The 23,004-nt window shown below is 39.5% G+C and overlaps 2 protein-coding genes across 3 annotated transcripts in view; both read left to right on the forward strand.

Annotated features, from left to right (window-relative positions):
* The first annotated feature begins 997 nt into the window (after positions 1 to 997).
* idh3b (isocitrate dehydrogenase (NAD(+)) 3 non-catalytic subunit beta) lies at positions 998 to 9,341 on the forward strand. Of its 2 annotated transcripts, none has more exons than XM_078247954.1 (11): positions 998 to 1,162; positions 2,884 to 3,057; positions 3,322 to 3,442; positions 3,563 to 3,623; positions 3,717 to 3,849; positions 4,395 to 4,528; positions 4,675 to 4,777; positions 4,895 to 5,041; positions 5,286 to 5,380; positions 5,563 to 5,623; positions 6,876 to 7,646. In XM_078247954.1, exons 1-11 carry the CDS (start codon positions 1,013 to 1,015, stop codon positions 6,963 to 6,965), a joined length of 1,269 nt encoding a protein of 422 aa, XP_078104080.1. In that variant the 5' UTR covers positions 998 to 1,012; the 3' UTR covers positions 6,966 to 7,646. The 2 variants fall into 2 exon arrangements, with proteins under 2 accessions (XP_078104080.1, XP_078104081.1); XM_078247955.1 differs by lacking the exon at positions 6,876 to 7,646 and adding an exon at positions 8,778 to 9,341 and having other exon boundaries at positions 1,052 to 1,162.
* Positions 9,342 to 10,825: 1,484 nt separating this feature from the next.
* The window catches only part of ptpra (protein tyrosine phosphatase receptor type A), a 29,643-nt gene continuing 17,464 nt past the window's right edge, over positions 10,826 to 23,004 (forward strand). Inside the window, exons 1-2 of the mRNA XM_078247956.1 lie at positions 10,826 to 11,239; positions 22,902 to 22,948. Of these exons, the coding sequence (XP_078104082.1) occupies positions 22,928 to 22,948 (21 nt within the window). The 5' untranslated portion in view covers positions 10,826 to 11,239; positions 22,902 to 22,927. The remainder of the gene's footprint in view (positions 11,240 to 22,901; positions 22,949 to 23,004) is intronic.

The raw sequence follows: 23,004 nt of genomic DNA on the forward strand, positions 1-23,004 counted from the left end.
AAGGGTTTATTTCCTCAAAAACAGTTTGTTAGATGTTGAATGTCAAATTCTGAATTGACAAAATAAAATTACAACTGATGACTATTTTTTTTTAGAAAATATTAGTCCCCAGGGCCCTGACGGTTCCCAGCCATGGATGTATTATATTAGTATTATATTAAACCCCTGGTGCGACATACAAATTTATTTCAATTTTTTTAAACACCGGTTAAAAGTTGTAATAGGATAAAATAATAGACGACGGGTTATATCAGTAGGAGGCAGTAATGCATACATATAGGATGCCAACTGCCATAAAACCCTAAAATAGAAGAAGAACTGGCGGTTTACCACATAGACAGTTAAAGACATGGACCAACAGATCCCGTTGCTCTGGACGGAGACCGTTCTCTTAATACATCCATGACGGAGACCAGTGAAGGATATTAGAAGCACTTTTCCGGTGAGGGCTGAGCGTTACTGCGCAGCCTCCAACTGAGTTTGCCAACGTAGATGTGACGTAAGCAACCTGTCTGAAAGTTGTAAGTCTTCTGGTAGCTGTGTCAAGAGAAATCTCAACCATTCCCAATCTTGCAGGGACGGAGAGCGTAGGTATATGTAAGGAGATAACATGGACACAGGCTAATTATTGTTAACTAAAATGCTAGTTAACATTAGGAATTAATCTTAAACAGCTAATATTAGTCGAAACTGCCTGCGAGCTTCTCCTGTACTATACGGTAATTTGTCTACTATGCGACAGAAAGTCGCGTGGTTATGACACATTCGTTAGCCTATTTTTACAAAAGCGGCTGCCACGGAGCCATAACGTGAGATACAAGGTAATGGAGCCTTTTATACATTGTCGTGTTTCTTTAGAAATAAACAATGGACAAATAAAGTCTTTAGACGCTTCAGATGTAAAGTTATTCGCTGTCAAAGTGACATCAAAATGAATGGCAGTCAATGGAATGCTAACGGCGGGTGAGTGCTAGGTAGCATCAAAATGGCGCCATAGGAGCTACGCTCATGGATGTATAATGAGAACGGCTACGCATTGTGGACGCTCGTTTACCCCCTTGGTTTACCACTGCACCACAGAAGAAGAAGCAGCTCAGTCGCAGTCGCTCCATCTGTAACAATGGCGGCCGCCCTGAGAGGAAGCTTGGTAACATTGGTCAAGGTGAGTGCATAGATGGTGTACAAGCTTATTTTAACCATACGTCGGTAGGGAAGGAGTTGCAGGAGTTAAAGTTGTATATAAGTTGTAAACTCAAGCACCATGTTATCTTAAGAGTTTTACTGGCTGGTGTCATTCGTGTATTGTCGCTAACCACGAGCCTCCGTTGATTCAAATAGCTTCAGATAAAAAGTGATAGCTAGTTCTTGTGATGTATGGCTCCATCTGGTTTTGTCAGTTGGTCATCGAGAAAAGAAATCCTAGTCGTTAGTAGGTACTCGTCAAACAAGTGAATGGCCATATAGTTCAGAACTGTAGCTTAGGTTATGTGAGATTAAAGTGAGCTAACGTTAAAGTAACGTTGGCTAACTGACATGGTAACCTCCTTGTCCTTAGTAAACCATTAGTTCAGTATACACACACACACACACACACACACACACCCACACAACGGCACATAACTTATTAGGGCTAACCACTGGCTAACTGTCATAAGACAGAGAGCAGGCCAGATAAGTCAGTTTGCCTCTTTACTTAAGATAACATATAGGCCTATTACGCTTGTGATTTGATAACTTTGTTTAGTTGTCTTCTTCCAGTTTTCTCTCTTGCCAAATTCTTGAAGGTCAGTGGGAGTCAAAAGATGTGCAGTTGCTTAGATTATCACTTTAAAACTAGCTACAGATGGCATGGTGAGTTCCCTTTTTGACAGAGGACAGCAAGTGAATTGTTTATTTTATTTCCCCCCTGTAGATCACGTTTTGTCTACAGGTCAGTGGCTGATGACCATTCAGGATCCTGTGGAAACAGAGATAAAAAAAAAAAAAAAAAAAAGGCAAAAAAAGGCACACCCATCTCTGCCACCTCAATATTGTCTAATAAAACATGCACCATTGTGACTAGCAGTGGGCAATATGGATAAAAATCCTCTGTCAAATTATCACAGCCAATTTGATATCTGACATAGATGCAAAAATCCTATAAAAATCCAGTATTGCCATAAAGCAACATTTCTCATAATACTAATCAACTAATCATTTCAACTCTACCCAAACTATGTTTATTTTTGTAAGCTTTTTCTCTATTCGCTACCATTTTCACCTCTGAAATTGAATAGGAAGATGGGGAAATCCTGGGAATTGCGTACATCTCATAGGCATATACAAACTGTGACAAGGGGTCAGACACTGCTTTGTTTTAATGGTTCACAAATTAAGGTGGTAATCATCATTATATCCAGAGATATAAAAGGGATAGCTACAACTACATGTCTGAGAGTAGGCACATTGATATTGTTTTTTTTTGGTATACCATGTTGTAGGGCTGGGCGATATGGAGAAAATATCAAATATCACGATATTTTTGACCAAATACCTCGATATCGATACTGCAACGATATTGTACTGTTGACTATTGGTGCTTTCACAAAATATTTACACAATGAGATTTTTGATAAATAATCATCAGTAATGTGGATATAATGACTAAGTGGGTAAAGGCAAATAATAGAACAGTTACAACAGTCTGGTAAGTTCAGAAAATGACATCACTTTACTGTAATGCCGCCTTTAAAACCAGGAAAAGACAACACTTACGCCATATTACGATATCCAAAATCTAAGACGATATCTAGTCTCATATTACGGTATCGATATAATATCGATATATTACCCAGCTCTACCATGTTGTGCTTGTTGTAACTGTGTCTTCTTTCCTATCCTCAGGGCCTGAGCGGCCCCCGGTGGCAGCAGCTGACCTCTCGACCATTGAGTGTGTCTGCTGCTTTGTGTGGCCCAGAAGCCCCACCAGCCCGTGCTGATGCTACCTTCAAGGTCACAATGGTGCCAGGGGATGGAGTGGGACCTGAGCTGATGACTGCTGTCAAGGAAGTGTTCAAGGTACATTTTACAATGACGGAGATGGAATGATCGCGGCCCTTTGTCTTTTTTAGAAATAATGTGGGGCACTATAGCTATGAGTAGAAGAAAATAAACAAAAGAAGAGGATCTTTTTTTTTCTCACAAACATCCATACTAAAAGGATTTTCACCATCTCGTAATTTCATTTTTGTCCCACTCTTGCTCACTTATTCAGCCTTTATATATATTGATGGCATGTCTTTTTAAAATAATAAAGTTGGCTGTTTTTTGCCTTGTCACCAGGCAGGAGATGTCCCAGTAGAATTTGAGGAGTTTCACCTGAGCGAGGTACAGAACATGGCCAGTGACGAGAAGCTGGAGCAAGTGTTAACCTCAATGAAGACCAACAAAGTGGCAATGAAAGGTAGCTTGTTATTTTGTCTCCTTTCATAGTTCACCCCCATTTATTAACAACAAAAGATGAGTTCTTTAAAAGGCGGCAATGGACCTAACATTTATGTTTGTCACATGCTTGGTTATTCAGGAAAGATTCACACACCCATGGAATTTAAAGGGGAGCTGGCTTCATACGAGATGAGACTGAGGTAAAACAGGTTGTGCATTTTGATGTGTGTACTTTGTGTGTCTTTGATGTTTAAATAAAAAAATAACCGTATACCTCCCTATCCATTGCCCAGGCGTAAACTGGACCTGTTTGCTAATGTGGTTCATGTGAATAGCCTGCCGGGCTACAGCACTCGCCACAACAACCTGGACCTGGTCATCATCCGCGAACAGACCGAGGGGGAGTACAGCTCCCTGGAGCACGAGGTAAACAACACTCCTCCTCACTGTAGTCAAATAAACATGGTTTGTAAAACCCACGTGAAAAGGATTTTTTTTCTTTGAAGAGAGGGAGATATCCCTTCAGCACCCAGAGATTTGGCCAGCCATAAACAGGTATCAAAACGTGTGTGTGTCTGTGTCCGTCTCACTCATAGGAGACCTAAACGTTAATTGCTACTCATATAATGATTCTTTAGCAGTCCTGTATACTTTGTCCTGTAGACTTCATTATGAAAGTTTGTTTGCAGTGTAACCATTTACACCTTGTCTTCACTGGCCACCTAATGGACTTCAAGTCTAAAAAGACAGTTTGCAGTGATACGTGTGAAATACGAGCTGTTGCAGTGTACACAGCTTTGCTCATTAAAATTTAAGTGAATCTGGTCCGACAGACATATGATATAAAACTGAAAAATGGGTCTGCTGTACGTAGGGTGTAATGTGTTTTCATTCTCTTGCACTGTTAATTAGTCAGAGCTTAAATAGGAATGGCTTTATTAAAATGTATGTACCCTCTTCCTGCTCTGTAGAGTGTGACGGGTGTGATCGAATGTTTGAAGATCATCACCAGAGATAAGTCACGGCGCATCGCCAAGTTCGCTTTCGATTACGCCACCAAGAAGGGACGAAGCAAGGTCACAGCTGTTCACAAGGCCAACATCATGTAAGGATATCGCAAAGCTCCCTTTTTTCTTTTTTTTCTTCTTTTAAATCATATTCTTTTATTAATTCTTAAAATGGTGTTAATTAGGGTTGTGGTCTGCATTATAGTCACAGTAACGCGTGTCCTCATCTCCTGTCTTATTGCAGGAAATTGGGTGATGGCCTGTTTCTGCAGAGCTGTGCCGAGATTGCCCAACTGTACCCCAAAATTAAATATGAGACCATAATCATTGATAACTGTTGCATGCAGGTACATACAGCCACACAATTCTTTCCCCTGACTTTATTAATCAATCATTTGCTGATTAGGTTTTAAGTGTCACTTTTCCATTTCTTGTTCAAACTTCTCATTGTTACTTTGCTTCAGCTGGTCCAGAACCCATACCAGTTTGACGTGCTGGTGATGCCCAACCTGTACGGTAACATCATTGATAACCTGGCAGCGGGGCTGGTTGGAGGAGCAGGAGTTGTTCCTGGGGAAAGCTACAGTGCAGAGTATGCTGTGTTTGAGACTGTGAGTTTTCATTTATTTATTTATTTATTCAGCCAGTCCTTCTCTGGTTTTATTCTGATTCCTCTGTTTATGGTTTGTCCTTTATACTCTAGATGAGAATGTATGGCAGAAAATATTAATGATGTACACTATAGAAAATAGCAATAGCTATGGACATAGTTTTACTATTAATTCAACTTCACTCTTCTCTGGTGCTGTACTTGGTGATGGAGAGGACTTACAGGACTGTAACAGTCTTTTTCAGGGTGCACGCCACCCCTTCGCACAAGCTGTAGGAAGGAACATTGCCAACCCCACAGCCATGCTGCTGAGTGCCGCTAACATGCTCAGACACCTCAAGTGAGTCAAGACTCTTAGGTCTTGTTGTAAAAAGTGCACCATTTCACACTGTACTGTACTTCCTAATCCTCTGTCCTGGCCCTAAAGCCTTAGAAAACCACCTTAAGTGTGTTTGTGTGAATTTTGACAAGCGTACAAGAACGTTCAGGCCACCTCTGAATTGTCACTCTATTGTGTTGCAGTCTGGAATATCACTCCCAAATGGTGTCAGATGCTGTCAAGAGGGTCATCAAACAGGGAAAGGTAAGGATGTGTGTGTCTGTTACGTGTTAGTTCTACCTACTGTATGCACACTGGTACATTCAGGCTGTGAATGTGGAGATGCCTGCCATGACAATAACACTATTAACACTCCGAGGGAATGTTTTCCATTAATACAAGCCGAGCAAAATAAAACGGGTTGTTCTGGTTCAGAAATGTGGAGCCAACAGAATTTGTATGCCCTGCTCATGTCAGCTTGTGTTTATGAATTAACTTATTGTCATTATCATTAGTTTTGTGATTCACAAACAGTAATCTCATATGTACATTTTCAAAATGCACGTAGGCGCTTAAGAAAATGAAAAAATACAATATAAATTTGCAAGCGCATTTTCACATAAATCAATCAGATACCAGCTTTAGCTGTTCTTGACCCACTGTTTCTCAAATGGGGTTACGCGTACTCCTAGGGGTACTTTGGAGTACTGCAGGGGTAAAGAATTTTTTTTTTGTTTATTGAAAAAATATCAGTTATGCATAATTCCTAAAATAAATTTCCACTATAATGAATGGATTTAGTGATTCTAAACATTTGAAATGTAGCATTGAAGGGTTTTTCAGTTACAGTATTGTTGTTTAGTAAATCAAGACACTGATGGCGCAGCTCTGTGTTGTGCCACTTTATATAGATAGGAAAAAAAAATTTCTACCAACGTTTTTTTTGGGCAGGTCAGGGTGTACTTGGATGAAAAAATATATCAAAGCGGGTATATTAGTGAAAAAAAGTTTGAGAACCACTCTGTTAGAGAGCCTTTAATTACTGTTGTTTGAGACTGTATGTATGCATATGCATCTTTCCTTAGCTCTTCTCTTGCATTTCTCTTTCTCAATTAATTGTGTCCTTCTTATAGGAATCTGCACTTATTACCAGCACAACTATCTGCCTTTTGCATATATAATAATATTTTTTACCATTCTCTGACATTTAATACAACAAACAACTAATCAGCTCTAAAAAATTCATTGCAAATTGTTTTTTCTCTTTCATAGAAAAAAAAAAGGTGGCAAAAGCAGTTTTTTTGTTTGTTTTTGGTTTGGGTAGCATTAGAGTATATCTGAAGCAACTGTGTGAAAATATAATTTTCAAGGAAAGACTGTCATTGGAAAGCACAATTTGCCTGCATGTTGTTTGAAGTGCCCTTCCTCTCCCTCTTCCCTTTGCTTTAATTCCCTCCTCTCCTTGTACCCCATTACCCTATATGTGTGTGTGTGTGTATCTGTGTGCACGTCCCAGGTACGGACACGAGACCTTGGCGGGTACTCTACCACTGGCGACTTTGTGCGTGCTGTTGTGGAAAACCTGCGTCACCAACCTATTAACTAAGATGTGTCGTCACACTCCTCACTGACATTTCCATAAATCTGGACATTGTTCTTAACATGAACTGGACGCATTTTAAGACTCACCTCACCTCTCATTGCCAGATGACAGTTGTGCCACACAGTTTAGACAAACACCATCAGTTGCATCATAATATATATGGTTTATGCCGGATTTGCTAAAAGATCCAGTGGAATCAATGGTGCCTTGTGTTGTAATTTACTACAATATGTGCAGTTCATTAAGCTTCCTCTCATGGATTTACCTCATATCATCTATATTATCTTTCCTCATAGTAACTGTCCATCTCTTTGCATCTTCTACTGTTGCAGTTTTTACTTGACTGATTGAGATCATCTTTTTACTCATTCTGGGGGACCTTTGTGTCTGCTTATTTTATGTCTTTGTGCTTGTTGCTTCAACCATGTTGGCCATACACAGACTACCTCTCTGCTATCACACAGTCTGTAAAGCAACCAGTTTATATCGGCTAATCTGCTTTTGCCTCACACTTCAGCAGCAACTTACTTTTTTTTTTTTTATCTCATTTGCACATTGTAAATCACTATACAGTATGGTATTACTGCTACATCATGATCAAATAATACCGTAACATTTCCGACCTACAAATATGTTCATGTTTTTAATAAAACTCTGTTCTGCCATTGCGCTGCTGTAAAGCTAGCTGAGTTTTTTTTTTTTGCAGTGAGTTACTGTATGGCAAAGGCAAACCTATCCTAATGCAAAATTCAGGTTTGTTGCTGGAGATTATCAATACAGACGATATTTTAACATTAGCCTTTCAAGAAAACCAAAAATATACAATACTTTCAGGTATTACTCCATTGACTGAGAAATTAGAAATGTTATAATCATTTTTTACAGTTTAATAGCCACAGAAAATCTCCCTTTATGATCATCACATTTCCCATAAAGCCAGTCCTCTATTCATTGTGAGTGGAGCAGTGCACAACATTTACACTATGTTGAATTATGAATTGGTATACTGCAGATTATCTTAGTTTTGCAGCAACAAATTCATTAAATGTGTAAAGGCATACATTTTATATATTTATATATCATTTCCAAGGACTCCTAAAAACAAGTGTTGTATAAGATGGTGCTGCTCATTCCCACAGAACTTTTCATGCCACCAATGCTGAAAGAGTTTAAAACACTGCTCTGTCTCCTTACTTTGGCTGTCGTGCTTTTTTTCTTACTGTGCTACAATTTAAGACTTCACAAGTAGTCGGTTAACCACAAATAATAAGAGATAAAGTACGATAAAGTCCTTTTTTTATTTTTTGTTTGAGATTTAGCTTCCTTAATTAGGGAATAGTTTTCCCTAATGAATATGTTATGGAGATTTCATACCTGCAACTTCTCAAAAGTGTGATGTTATTTTGAATAAATAACATTGTCTTTTCTACATAGTCACTGTTGGACTGAATGATGTTTTTATTGTTTAATAACTAATAAGATAAACCTATGTTGGACAATGGCAATGTGTTTCTTCTATTGTTGACATTACTACTGTATCCGGTTTATAGATTATGTGACTTAATATATTTTAATTCTCAGCCTCAAGTAATGCAAAAGATTAAAATGTGAGAAAATAAAGAAGAGAACATAGCTGAGGAAATGACACTGCTGATTGTTTTCTTTAAAAGTACACGTCTAGCTGATCACACTATTTGTGTATTCTGTGAGTGCAGTTTTTAAAGGCTCTCTAACATGCAGGCCATGATACTGTGTGTGGACATGTGTTGCTGCAGCTGTGCATATAGTAACAAGCTGTCCTTATGTTTGCAACAGGTGCGCACCGGAGACCTGGGGGGCTATGCCACAAGCGACGAGTTCACCCGGGCTGTCATTGCTAACCTAGCAGTCTAAGTGTTGTATTGGCATTGTATTATCTGTCAGCTGCTGAGACGCACACACTTTTTGTTATTTACATCCTGTTTAACAGATCTCCTGACTGATTATACACATACAGTATATCCCAGCAACAAGTTTCACACTTTTTCCAACTTAAACACAGTGAAATGCAGATGAAATGTGTAATCGCCCAAAAAAGAACTGGTTTGAATTTGAGCATAACACATTAACTATGACATCTAAGGCAAGAAAAATGTGACTTGAACATGCAAAGTCTTATAATTGGCACACAAAATATGTTTCCATGCTGGTACTCTGGGACATACCAGCCTTTTATATTCTGTTCTCTGGCAAGATCCTGTAATTTCTACTTAATGGTTTTATGTCTGAACATCAAGTCAAAACATGGTTTATGTATACTTTGATATTATTTATTAACTTCAAGTTTCAGCTTCATTGCTACTTGATTTATGAGATATGAATAATAAATAAGAGATAACATTTGTGTGCTAAATCCTTGCGTGAATGTTATTAGAAGACTGATGTAGTATTTAGTGCTATAAAAAGTTTATCATCGCTGCTGGTGGGTCAGTCAGCATGCATCATCTCAGCATGAGGAACCTCAAATTCAAGCAAGGCCTTTGTGTCCAAATATATGCACATCAGGTGGACTGCAGAATCTATAAAAAAAAACTGCTTTGTGCATGCTGGTATATGATCCACATTCCCAGAACCATGAAGAAAAAAGACGAAGAAACCGAACAAATCAACAATGTTTGCACTGGTCTTTCACTGTAGTACACATGACTTATAGTTTTGGGCTGCGGCTAATGATTATTTTTATCATGGTTTTATCACTTAATATTTGCTTCAGGAAATTGAAATGTATTCATAGTTTTCCCAAACCCGATTCAAATTGCTTGTTTTGTCCAAACAACAGCCCAAAAGGTCCAGACCCAAAGGTATTCACTTAGTTTACTATAATAAAAGACTAAAATATTTACCAAAATATTTATATTTGCATAAACATTTACCACTGATTAACAATTTCTGACATAGATGGTAGTAAAATGTTACCATTAAAATCATCACCATAACACATTGAGCTATTTATATTGACTTTTAAGGCAATAGGCTGTTTCCTGTATGGTATAGAGCCTCAACACTGAAAAAATGTATTCAAATTTGATCAGACAAGTCAAAAATATAACGGCATAACATCATAAAAAAATATTGTTAGTTACATAATTAAAAAGTGTAAAAAAAGATACAATAAAGGTTTAATACTTTTCCTTCAAACTCCAATCACTTGCTTTAAAAATGCAAGTGTAAAGCTTAATATTTCTTTTTACACTTTTAATTATTAAACTAATATATTATTTATTGATTCATTGTGTCTTATTGATTTATTCAAGTTTTTATTTTTTGGTCAGTGTTATGATCTGTTTGCAATAAACTCTCACAATCGCTTTATTTATGAACACAGTTCTTGTGGACCACAAACCACCTTCAAAACATTTAATGTCACATTTATTTTATTTTTTATTTTTATTTTTTTATCAAGGAGAACACATATTAACATCAATACAAATGTAGCCTAAATGTATCAGATTCAGCGAAAAAGCTATTTTTCATTTGCACAGCCTGGATAGGTTGATGATTAAGTAGCCTATGGCCTAGAGATTAAAAGAAACAAACAAGCATAGGCCTATATGCCTACAAAAAGCAGACAAAACAACGTCAGCTCATCTGCGAGTTCTTTATTAGTTGATGGGTTGACTGAAGCAAACTGAGTCAGTGGCCCTTCACGGACCTCTTGGAGTTCCCCGCCGGCCCTCGCTGTGGGAAGCACTGACCCAGCTCGTTGCAGTGACTGTATGGCACAGTCTGAACCGTGTAAGCTCCAGCTCTGCCAGCAGGTGTCGCTGCGGGCTATGGAGGAACAGAGTGGAGAAGAGACGGGGCCTGGCCTGGGAATTTGCTGTTCGCTTCCCATTCTTCCTATGCAGACAGTCAGACACACAACATGGCGGACTAGAATAGTCGGCCGACGCGCCCGGATACAACGGATAAACCGTGGGATTTCACATCCAGGAAGGCCAAGAAAGTACATTCTAAAGGGAAGATAAGTTAGGGCGAATCAAGGATTTTTGGGGGGGATGCCGTCCTTCCCTGGATTTAGCAGATAAACTGACTGCGAAGTGTTGGCTGTGTGTCCCAGACCGTGCTACCCTCCTCTGCTATCACCCAGGTCCCCCCACCCCGCTCACACTCTCGGTTCCTGGGGTGTGGAGACAGGGGCCGGGGTTGAAAAACGTGGAAGAGAAAAGAGAGGATAAATTCCTACTTGGCCTTAATTTCCCCCTTTCGGGTTTCCTCTGGGCGCTACAGGAGTTGTGGTGAGTTTTCTTGTTTTGTTGCGCAAAGCCCGAATCACACTTGTTACAATGTCGCTGTACCAGCATGTTTCCTCTCGCTGTAACATTATGTCACCCACAAACAAACACTTTGTCCCCCCACATGCAGCCTTAACAGGATACATGATAGGCCTACCTGTATCACAGCGGAGTTTATGTTGGCTTATGCAAAGAGTAGGGCTGTGTTTAATAGTTGCACACCTCTTTGTAACGCTTGGACGTTTCAGAAGTAGCTCGGAGGCAGGGAGGGAATTTTTGGCGAAGGGGGCTCTCGAGAAAAGGGGGCTTGACGATGAGTGAGACAACATTTTAGAAGTCAGAGGTTGTAAGAAAGAAAGAGGAGGTCCAGGGTCGGTCCTGCCTCACTGGAAAGTACACTTTATTGATCAACGCTTTGTTATTACACGTTCCGAGGGGGGGGGGGGGCTTCACCCGACCCACAACAGGAATTAGGTCGCCCTAACATTAACATGTAGGCCTATGCCTGTGTCAGTTCACAACGAAGGCTGCTCTGTGTTTCTTCTTCTGCACTCTGGACATGGAGTCTCTAAAGTATGCATTCCCCTTTACAACCTCTCCCAAAGTTTTGTAATGATTAATTGTCTCCTCTCTTTCTAAATGTTGGGTGTAACTGAGCATACAATTTCAATATTGTGGGTGTTAAGGGCTGTTTATGGGGTTAGGGTGGACTGTAGGTTATGATTTGTTATCTCATTAGAACATTATTATTAACATGAGTATTCCTTAAATGACTTTGTCATTGGAAATGGTGACTATTCGCTAAAGAATAGGAATGAATACAACCAGGTAAAAGTGTTTGAATGCCTAAAAGTCGGAGCAGAGAGAAGCATCATCCAGGCTTAGGAGGCATGGCAGAGCATGGCTTGACATATATGACAAAGCCTTTGCAATGTCTGCCTGGACCTTGACTCATCACGTCTGGACCGATTTACTGAACTGCAGCACACATCCACCATACCACAATCTCTGTGACTTTCAACAACAAGCTTTCCACTTAACCCAGGTCACCATGTCATGTTAGGGTCATCCAAGTGCAAAACTCAAGCTGCATCTCCTGCAAACGTATGTGCCTACCTTGACCTCTGTTTGTCAGGCCTGGACACGTTTCCCAAAATGCTGTGGTTGTATTGCAACCCCATCTTAGGAAAGCCCGACTGTGTAAGAAAAAAAGCCAGAGCTGTTATCATCTTGCTTGCTCTGTCCATATCTTCTCCAACCTATTTCAAGAAAAAGGAGTTGTTTCCGTCTTGGAACCTGAAAGGGTTTTTAGCAGAGGAGCTTGAGTGATCCTCACACCACACCTTTCATGATTGGCCTAGTTTCTAAAAATAAGAATGAAGTATAGCTTGAAATCGCCTTGTGGAACTTTGCGTGAAGTTTCAATTTGTGGGATCTTAGAAATCCCCCTCCATGTTGTGAAATTTCACAGTTTTAGGGTGATGACACAATATTATGAGTTGGCTCTTTGGGTGGGGCAGGAGATATATTTTTGTTTCCACCTGTGGGCCAGGCCTACATATTTTACTGTAGAAGAGCACTGTAATTCTGCCTTGAACAGGATAAACACAACTGCATTTAGAGGATTATGAAGCATTATGGAGCCTGATTTCAGCCACATGTCATTCGCCTCAATGGCATTTGTTTCACAATACAGAAAATTAAACTGGTTGATAACTAACCATTCATAAATCAAATGTCTGTCTGACTGGGAAGACTTCATCCAGAGTCATTCAACTTTGTTCTGTCCCTCTGTAGATGCAGAGTAGTATTTATGTAAATTATTGTGTAAATCTTTGTTTTAGATCCTCCTGATGTGGGATGATTGATGGTTCTTGTTCACCACAGCTGTGATGGATATTCATAATTGTTTGTCTTTTCAGTGGACTTCAAAGACTAGGTGGGACTTTGTATTCAAGAAGGATTTTAGATGTGTGAGAAGTGTCTTGTGATCTTGTATGCTCACGTGTGATACAGGTCGGTGAAAATCTAGGGTGCTACTTACTTATTCCTTCATCAGAGTTTATTTTAGGCACTGTTTTTTTGTCACCATAAGGTGGGATAATGGCACTAAATATTGGAGTTGTGGACAAAGGGGAAGTGAGTTTGGCCAAAACAGTATATTAACACTCAACACTTAAAATCCAGATTTTCTCATTTTGTTAAGGAAAAAAACCGAAATTATGAGCAAAATGACACATTCAATCACATCATATTATTGTCTTTCAGTCCGTTTTTGCTTTGTTTTTCTTAAACAATGCCTTCATTGTCGAGGTCAAATTTAGGTCGGATTCAAAACCAGTTGAGAGCCGTAGTTATAAATATTTAGATTTGCCTTTGGCATCAGCCTTCGAGCCGACCGACCTTTTTGCCCTGCTGTGAAAAAATGTTCAAAGAACATGCTAGCAAGCGTGCATAGTCTATGAATGCGCCACTTAATAAAGATAGGCGTTTAGGAAAAGGGATTTTGGAGAAGCACTGTCATGACACTGCTGTGAAGTTAAATCTCAGATGATTGTCTCTTCATCTTGGATGGACTTCTTATCTTTCAGAGGAAGAGGAGGGAACGAGTGCAGCAGGATGATCACTTCAGATACGAGAATCTTGACTTTGGTTTCCCATTGTTACAGAACCTCAATGACCAAAGCAAAGATAGAAAGTGTGGTAGGGAAATTAGGCTGTACCTAGTCTGTTTTCCTGCTGCACATAGAGCTGGATATCATTTCAAACATTTTGATATTACCAGTGGTGGAATGTATCAAAGAACATGTACTACTTATTTCACAAATTAAGGGTTTATATAAGCACATCTTTAGAGCGTATCATATGAGGCATTGTTATAAGTTGAACTACCCAACAGTATATAAAACAGTTATAATAATACACTAATATAATATATAGTAGGAAACACTCACAGGGTTAATTTATCCTATATTTAGTGTGTTTACTTTTTATACTTGCAGTACATTTTGCTCATAATACCTCTGTACCTTTTACTTAAGTAATTTTCAAACCAGAACTTTTACTTGTAAGAGTATATCTACAGTGTAGTATTGCTAGTATTACTCGAGGAAAGAATAAAAAATTCTTCCACTGGATATTAGTGCAAATATGGTACCTGAGTGTTGGTACTAATACCAAAATGACTTTTTTTTAATTCTTAAAAAGAGAGAGAGAGAGATAGATAGATATATATATATATATATATATATATATATACACACACGAACGATAACGAAATATAACGAAAGACATCAAACTTCTTACATGTGGTCATAACACCATCAACTCTACAGGACTACATTTGTGAAATTAGAAAGGTATTTTATCAAAGAATTAGTGGACAAGACCCTGATTCAACCAGGCATTTGATGCCAACTTTCAGGGCTTGAAAGATTTTGGCACTTTGCCATAGCTGCATGCTAGATGTAGAAATCCGTCTTGGTATGTATGGGGATAGTGAATGAGGTTTCGTTGTGGCCCTAAGCTGGCTGTTTGGCCCCACACCACGCTTCGAGGTCACAGTGGCTTCTGTGGGGAAGCCATGCTTTGCGCCTCTACATCCTCTGTGTTCAATGTGGGAAAGCTTGAGAGGCCCCTGGCATGCTCTGTGAGAAACCCCACAACGAAGCAGACACAGAGCAAAAGTTCAGACTCACCACTTTCACTCATTGAAACAAGTGAGTTTTCTTGATCCTTGCAGCCTGATGGAACCAAATCATCATTACAGGCTTAATAACAGACACAGCGGTCACTCTTGCCTGTGTGATTAACCAGAATAGTAATCCCTGGCTTCTCTTCGTCTTTTCATCAACTTACCAGCACATGAATGAAGCCAACAGGAACACAAACCACACCAGCAGGGAGTACTATCCCTCAGAAAGGGAAGTCCAGTGGATTGTGGCTGTTGTATGTGGCACTGGGGACATATAATCTGTGGTCTGTTTCAGAGCAACAGTCCTAGCGGCCCTGGGTTAGGCCTACTTCAGTCTCCCGTGAAGAGAAGCATTCACAGTATTCCTGTTGCCCCAGTCCCCCACCCCTCAAGACATAGAAACAGTATTAATATGCCATGAATGGAGACAGACAGACAAGCATTATCTAGTGCTGCAGCCGCTAGAGGAGCAGGATTCCTTGTAGAAAGCCAGAGGGAAATATTTCTCTGCATGAATGGTGAAGTCCTCTTGGCCACCACTGCTGGTGTCAAGTCAGCAAGGCTTGTGGGGTTTGTGTCTGTTGGTTTTCCAGCTCACCAATTTGCCTAGGGGGTATCCTCTTTGAATTATTAATACGATTTGTTGATTTTTTTTTTTTTAATGAATAAATCCAAACATAGATGTGCAGAGTTAGTAGTTGTATCCGTTTGGCCACATTGGGATTCTGCGAAATCAAGATCAAACGACACTTGATAAACTGAGGAAACAGCTGGAACTATTCAGGAGTCTATACTCAGGATAGAGTGTTTTCTTCCCCAGAGAGATCCCTTTTGTAAAATCTATCTTCATCTTGAGGTATTCATTAATTCATGTCCGTGCAGTTGGGAAAGATACTTATTACTTCACCTAGGGCCGTGGGTAAATACAAAAGCATTAGTTAAATCCACAGACTTGAGTGGGAACTCTCCATAATAAGTGACTACCTTGAATTGATCTTACGTCTTGGCCTTTGGTTGTCATGGAGATATAATTGGACTTCCTTTATATTCTACCTATAAGTGTTCCTTTCACTGAGTGAATGACATGGCATGGGAACAGCCCAGCTCTTTCACAACTGTGTGATTGCACTGCCATGAGGCCTGCAGTTGGCCGCAAGGCAGAGAAGCAACTTAGTAGTTGGTTGGGCTCACTGCTTGCATTCACATTGAGCATCAAGTTCTGCTCAACGGTAGTGACTTTGGCACACTACATAATAAAGATTTTAAAGTTCAATATAGTGCCAAGAAAAATAAAGTTACTGACATTTATGCATAATTTAGCCATAAAATGTGGTCTGATCTTAATTAAAGTCACTATAATAGACATATACACTATGAAACTAATAACATTCAAATACCGGTAAGGGTTTTCCAAATTGGCATATTTATTAAATAATCTCAATATAAAAAAAAAAAAATCCAAATGGGAAATGGTATGTGAAGCCAGATTTTCCCATCAATGAGTTGAACTTGTAGTATGTGCTTAGTTGTAATTTCATCTTATTTGCCTGTCAACATGGCGAATATCTGTATGGGTGCATCCCTAAAAACTTTAATAATAAACACAGCTTTCTTCGATTAAAGAAATATGCCAATCTACTGAATGCATCAGTATTAAATAAAGATCTTTTGTCTGGATAAAATACACTCCAAAGTTAGAAAAGTTAGAAAATGTTTTGATGCTCAAAATGGTATGGGCAGATTTTGGTAGTTACTCAACTGGTATTAAGATTTAGCATCCCTGTGTAATTCAAGCTAGTACAGTAGATTCTTCTGATACTGCAGGTAAGCTTAGTGTATAATAAAACTAAGGGGGGAAAAAGGAGATGATGGAAAAGGAAGAAACCATAGTCAAGTTTGATTTCCATCAAAAATGAAGAAAGACATTTTTGTGTTGTGTTTTTCTTATTCCCTCCACTCAAACTATTGATTCTTGCTCGTCATAGTCTTAAGAAAGCTGTGGCAGTTTGCAGCGTATCCCAATGGCTTGATCTATGCGCTCTTCCTTGTCTGAGAAATATTCACATGGTTGCACAACACATGCCCAAAGTCAGAAGAGCGTGAGCACGGCATGACCACCTTTTTTGGATACATTCATTCACTAATAGATGGGCATTTACCGGTACATTTTTCCTCTGCAGGGAATAGTGTGATAAAGCTGTTGGTTTTTTTTTACATTTCTTTTTTTACACTGGTATCATTACACCAATGAGAGGCTGGATTAAAAGAAAGCAGACTAAAGATTTAAAGGGCTTTATCAATTAAATCTGTTTATGAAACTTAAGATCAAATCAATAAAAGTGTGTTTCGTTTTAAAAGAAGGCTGCTTTAGCCATTGTGTATTAGCCATTGAAGGAACATTATTAGAGCCTTATAAAGAAGAGGGTTTTACTTAAATGATATTGTCCCGTAAGTTAATGTAATTACACATGCAAACAAATTATTGGAAAAAGTTTCTTAGCTATGTCTGCTGCATCCTTCATGATTTGAGTGTGACTTACACCAACCCATCGTCCATAGTATCTTTTTAATAGAGAGCACTGACGGCACAAAACCTAAAAGTGGCACAAATAGAAGCACTTGCCCAGTACCTCTTAAATTAATTATGTCCTCTGCCAACACACAAGTCTGTTAAAAAAATATAATGCATGCATTTTCACACACACACACACACACACACACACACACACACACACACACACACACACACTGGAAGACTTCTGCTTCTCAGGAGGCCCAAACACTTTAAAATGCATTTCTAGGGAGTTGTACTCCCAGGTCTACAGTCTCTAAATAAAAACCTCTTGGGCTCTCTTGCAGCATTTGTGAAGTGGAGGTTAGAAACAGGACCGGCTTAAATCACTTACACCTACACATTGACACATCATCCAGCCTCCCAGGATGGCACGCAGAAAACAATGAGTCATGCTTCATTAAGACAAGTTTACCCTAAGAAAAGCTTGTTGGTGAACATACCTCAGTCTCTCACGAATTTAGCCTAATACAAATGCCAGATGCCTTTTTTATAATGTTAATTCACGCAAAACAGGGATTGTCTTTTGTCTGTATTATATGACATGACTGAAAAGAAAGGAAGCAACATGCGCTTTTGATTCATGACTTAAAGCGTAACTCTCACCAAAATGCAACCTAGGGTCTTTTTTTATGAATGTACCCGAGTCAAACTTTCGTTTTTAAAAGCATATTTAGGTCGGAAGCGCCTTTTTTAAGATGTACCGTATTCTCGTTTTTCGGTCAAATGGCCTTTTGAATGGGAGTGCTAGGGGCACTTTCATGCTAGCCTCAAAATAGCTATTTCTAAAACGCTAAGAAGGCTCGACACAACATGAAACTTTGCTCAAAGTAGGACCAGGGTCTCTACACCTTAACAAAAGCATTGACAACATTGTTTGTGTACACAGTTTACTTAAAAAAAAAAAAGGTTTTGAACAACTCACCGTAGCTCTTGTTGTTTCCGGCCGCTACCACCTCGGCAGTCAAAACGAGTCGATATCAAAACAGATTTAGTATTTCCCTTGTGCACCGGTGTAGTTAAGGTGTAGAGACCCTGGTGATACTTGGAGCAAAGTTTCATGTTGTGTCGAGCCTTCTTAGTGTTTTAGAAATAGCTATTTTGAGGCTAGCATAAAAGTGCCCCTAGCACTCCCATTCAAAAGGCCATTTGACCAAAAAACGAGAATACGGTACATCTTAAAAGTGGCGCTTCCTTCCTAAATATGCAAACGAAAGTTTGACTTGGGTACATTCACAAAAAGACCCTAGGTTGCATGTTGGCGAGAGTTACGCTTTAACAGAAGTCTGGACAAACTACCAGTGTAGAAAGACACTACTACTGCAACTATAGTACTTTGTGCTTTTTTTTTGGTCCACACCTGTCACTCACTGGCAGAATTTAAATATATATTATATGAATTTAAAATACTATTTGGCCAGCATGTACCTGCATCTCAATAACTGTGAAAAATGCCAAGGGTATGTAAAGGCTGTTTTTCTGTCTTTGAGGTGGTTAAGACATAATAGAGTTGAAACAATTATTTGATTAATCAATTAGTTTTGTTGACAGAAAAGTAATAGGCAACAATTTTGGTATTCATTTTTTTCTTAATTTTCTTTAAAAAAAAGCCAAAGTTCTCTATTTACAGCTTCTCACATGTAAATAAAAACCATTTTCTGACATTTTATAGACATTAGCGATTCAGCAGTTCATTGACAAAATAATCTGCAGATAGATAATGAAAATAATTAGTTGCAGCCCTAATGGCAATCTAATTCAGTCAGTAAGGTACAGAGAGACAGTTGTGATTCAAGACCCTCCTGTCAAATTTAGAAACGTGTCGATATAGAGAATAGAAGCACATCCTGCTCTCATTTCTCTTTAAATAGTGTGCCAAAAGAAATATTTCCAAAATCCCTGTAGTGTGTATACCAAAATGGCAGTTGTAGCATTTTGATAATCATACTAAAATCTGTCAAATTACTTCCTAGATGTATCCATTGTTCTTTTTTCTCAAGGCATGCATTGTTTTTTTGAAAGCAGATATTTGCTGGCTAAACGGATGCATGGATGGGTGACAGAGAGAGAGTGATGGCAACAATTAGATTTGTAGGTTAATAGCATTCTCATTGACAACATAACTTCAGGCTGCAGCCAGAGCCAAACAGCGCTCTGCTAAAACCAGAGTGTAAGTACTGCAAATGAATGAGTTTAGTTGGAAACACCAGGAGATTGGCAACTGGCACTATTAGAGCTTTTAGCGACCAATTTATCCTCTGCCCACTGATGCAATAATCCCAGATGTAAAGTATCAGTTTGTGTGTGGTAGCACTGCAGCGTTTGGCTCGGTGCAGTGCTGAAGTATCTCTGTAAACCGTGGCAGACGGTCTAGATTAGGGCTGCACGATATTTTGTTTCATCGTCTACATCGCGATGTGCGCATGCGCGATAGTCACATCGCAGGACGTTGCGATGTTGACGCTACAACTTCTTTGCTGCTTGATTTAAAAAAAAAAAGAAAAAAAAAAGTAAACTTTCACCGTTCTCCTTTTCCATGATTGTTACCGGCCGACCCTTCCCCTTTTAAGACAGGTGGTCATGTGACGTAACGTTAGTCCGACGGGGTGGGGGGTTGTAATGGGAAGTGAGGCTCTCCCGTGTGTAGAAAAGTACAGTAAGCGGCGGCTGCCGCCGACACAGTGATGCACATGCTTTTCCATGTAGTGAAGCTACAGTAGTCAGTGTTTTATGTTTGCTGCAAAGACAAACTAAATCACCTGATTAATGCAACGTAATCACGACATATCCCGGCCATTTGTCACCGCAGAAAGCTGCTACCAGCCAGGCTAAAGCTAACATAGTTAGCCTAAAGAAACAAGGCGTCTGTCCCTAACGTTATGGTTCGGAGCTGCGACGCTGGAAACGTAACACTAATCTACAACAGCAGTCTGTTTCTGATATAACGTCATTTCCACTGATTTAAGTGCTCTTGGATACACGGTTTGTTGAAGAGTGTGACATGCAGGCTCTGCATGCACAGCAAACCACCAATCATGATCAATTTTAATCAATTTATCAACAACCAAAGCAGGCCGCGCTAGTCGACCACAACCTGAAATTTAGAGGAAGCAACATGCATGCATTATTAATATCATTCACTTTCGCTTGGATTGATATTATATGGTGTCATGTCAGTCAACCAGTGTATTTCTTCCTAATTTCTCTCTCCAAAATCTCTTCAGAAGAGTCATCACAGCCTTACTTGCTTTGGTTTTTGTAAAGTATTAAAGTTCAACAAAGACTGGTTGACATAAGAACATTTCCTTTTTCATTTTTATTTTCTTTGTAGATGCACTCCTAAAAAATCACCCCAGTAGTTGAGAATGATTTAGTATTTCTAAATAGGGCTATTTATGTCCTCTTGTAAAAGAAATGTTTTTCATATTGCAATATATCGAAGGGGAAAAAAATATCGCAATGTAAGTTTTTTCCAATATCGTGCAAACCTAGTCTGGATTATTCCAGGGTCAGGACCATGGGATTAGGTCCAAGGATTATAACAGTTCAGTCAGGGAGACAACAGCTTGTTGGCCTCTGGGAGTATACAAAAGACTGACAGTCAGCCAGGCCGACCACCCAGCCGCTGTCATGCTTTCTCTAAGTTTGTCTATCCTCTGGCCTCCAATCGCTCATCCCCATATCTGTGGGTGAAGAGCGTCGTAAATGCTGATTCACTGTTACTGCAGGAATTTAAATGTGACACTAATTCAGTTTTGGTCATGCTCCTGGTGATGAATATATCACATGTAACACACATAGCACATTTTTAGGATGAAACCCTGTTGCAAAAAGAGAAGAGCTGGCGATATAGTTGAATTATGTAACAATAAGTCTTTTTTTGTTAGTTTTTAACTCATTTCAAATTTCTCTGATCAAACTATAATTTTAATATAATTTGAAGCACCACATTTTGTAGAATGAAAATATGATAGGAGCATATCAACATCAACATGGTAAGCTTCCACTGGAAGTTGCCAGTTAATAATGTAAAGTATGGTCAAGCCCTAATAGGGGAAAAACTTGAGTTACGTGCTAACTTCACACCTGTGTCTCTGAATAGACCAAATATTTCTGTCTATAGGGGGTTTTCCGACCGGAGGGATTTTTGCAGTTCTGAGAACTAAACGTTCCTAGAACACTGTTTTCGTCGTGTTCCGACAGGAAAAATTTGGGGATTTTTAAGTTCCTCTGGGCGCAGTAGCGTACTTTTTTAGCTCCTACTTCAGAGCAGGGTCTTTTCCCTTTTCCCTTTTCCTAGGTGTACTTGATTGGTCGAACTTATAAGTCACGCCCACTGCCAACTCGGAAACTTGCAGACAGAGCAACAACCAACAACGGGACATTTTTAACAATTTTCACCATCTTACTCATCATTAAATTCACTTCTGACAACGTTTTAGGCGAGAAATTAACTGTTAGATTTCGAATATAGGCAGTCTTGTGAAAATTGATGCCGAATTGACAATTTGCTTCAAAGTTTTCGGAGTTCAGAAGCTCCATGAAGTGAGGCGACAGCCAGCAAGCGCCTGCCCCGGCTTCTAGCTCGTTGCTCAGCCAGTCATGCTCAGACACCTCGCTGTGAGCTGGAGGTCTCTCAGACCGCTCTCGTAAATAAGAGGCTTTTATTTCGCCGGTGCCGGTTTCTTTGTTTAAATATCACAACACATCTCCATCATAAGATTAACAGCAACCTGTGGTTAACTGTTTTTTCGGAGTTAAACTCCACAAGCTTGTCCTGCGGCTCGCCGGCCGTCTCACACACACACACACACACACACACACACACACACACGCACACGCGCAGTCACACACACACACGTCCACAGCGCAGCAGGCAGAGGCGGGGTCTGTTCCGGGTATAATAAAGCCCCGTCTGTGTTGAGCAAAACATTACGTGAATTACTACGAGAATGGACGGAATGCGGAACTCGGAAAAGTGGACTGATGCAGAGGTGCAGGCACTGCTGGCAATGTACGGCCTCCTCCATGCTGCTTTGTTGTTGTATGTGGCGCTAAGGTCTATTGACGATGCTATAAAGACCGTTGCCATGCTTGCGTCACTCCCTTACCCCTCCTACCAGTCCCTATGGCCACTTGGCCAGTGGAAATGCAAACGGAAAAAAAGATTTTGGGGGAGAGTAGTTCTTAGAACTGCTTAGAAGTGTACTTTTCCCCTAAAAAGTACAAGTACTATCCGGTGGGAAAGCACCTAATGTGTCTCAGAATAATGCTGTCCTACATTTTTTATACTGATCTTGCAAAAAACCCTTTTTCAAGGAGTAAGATTTAGTAAATAAATGATATGTCGTCTAGACTGTTAAAGCACAAGAAAATAATGTCTTCTGTTTGCATTCCAGGACCACGCTGTGCGAATGAGTGATTGATGCCAACTTCGCTTCTTCAGGTAAGCAGCATTTGGCACACACACATGGTAACATTATGCAAGTATTTCATTTTCAT

The sequence above is a fragment of the Sander vitreus genome, chromosome 4, assembly GCF_031162955.1.
Source record: "Sander vitreus isolate 19-12246 chromosome 4, sanVit1, whole genome shotgun sequence".
NCBI lineage: Eukaryota > Metazoa > Chordata > Actinopteri > Perciformes > Percidae > Sander > Sander vitreus.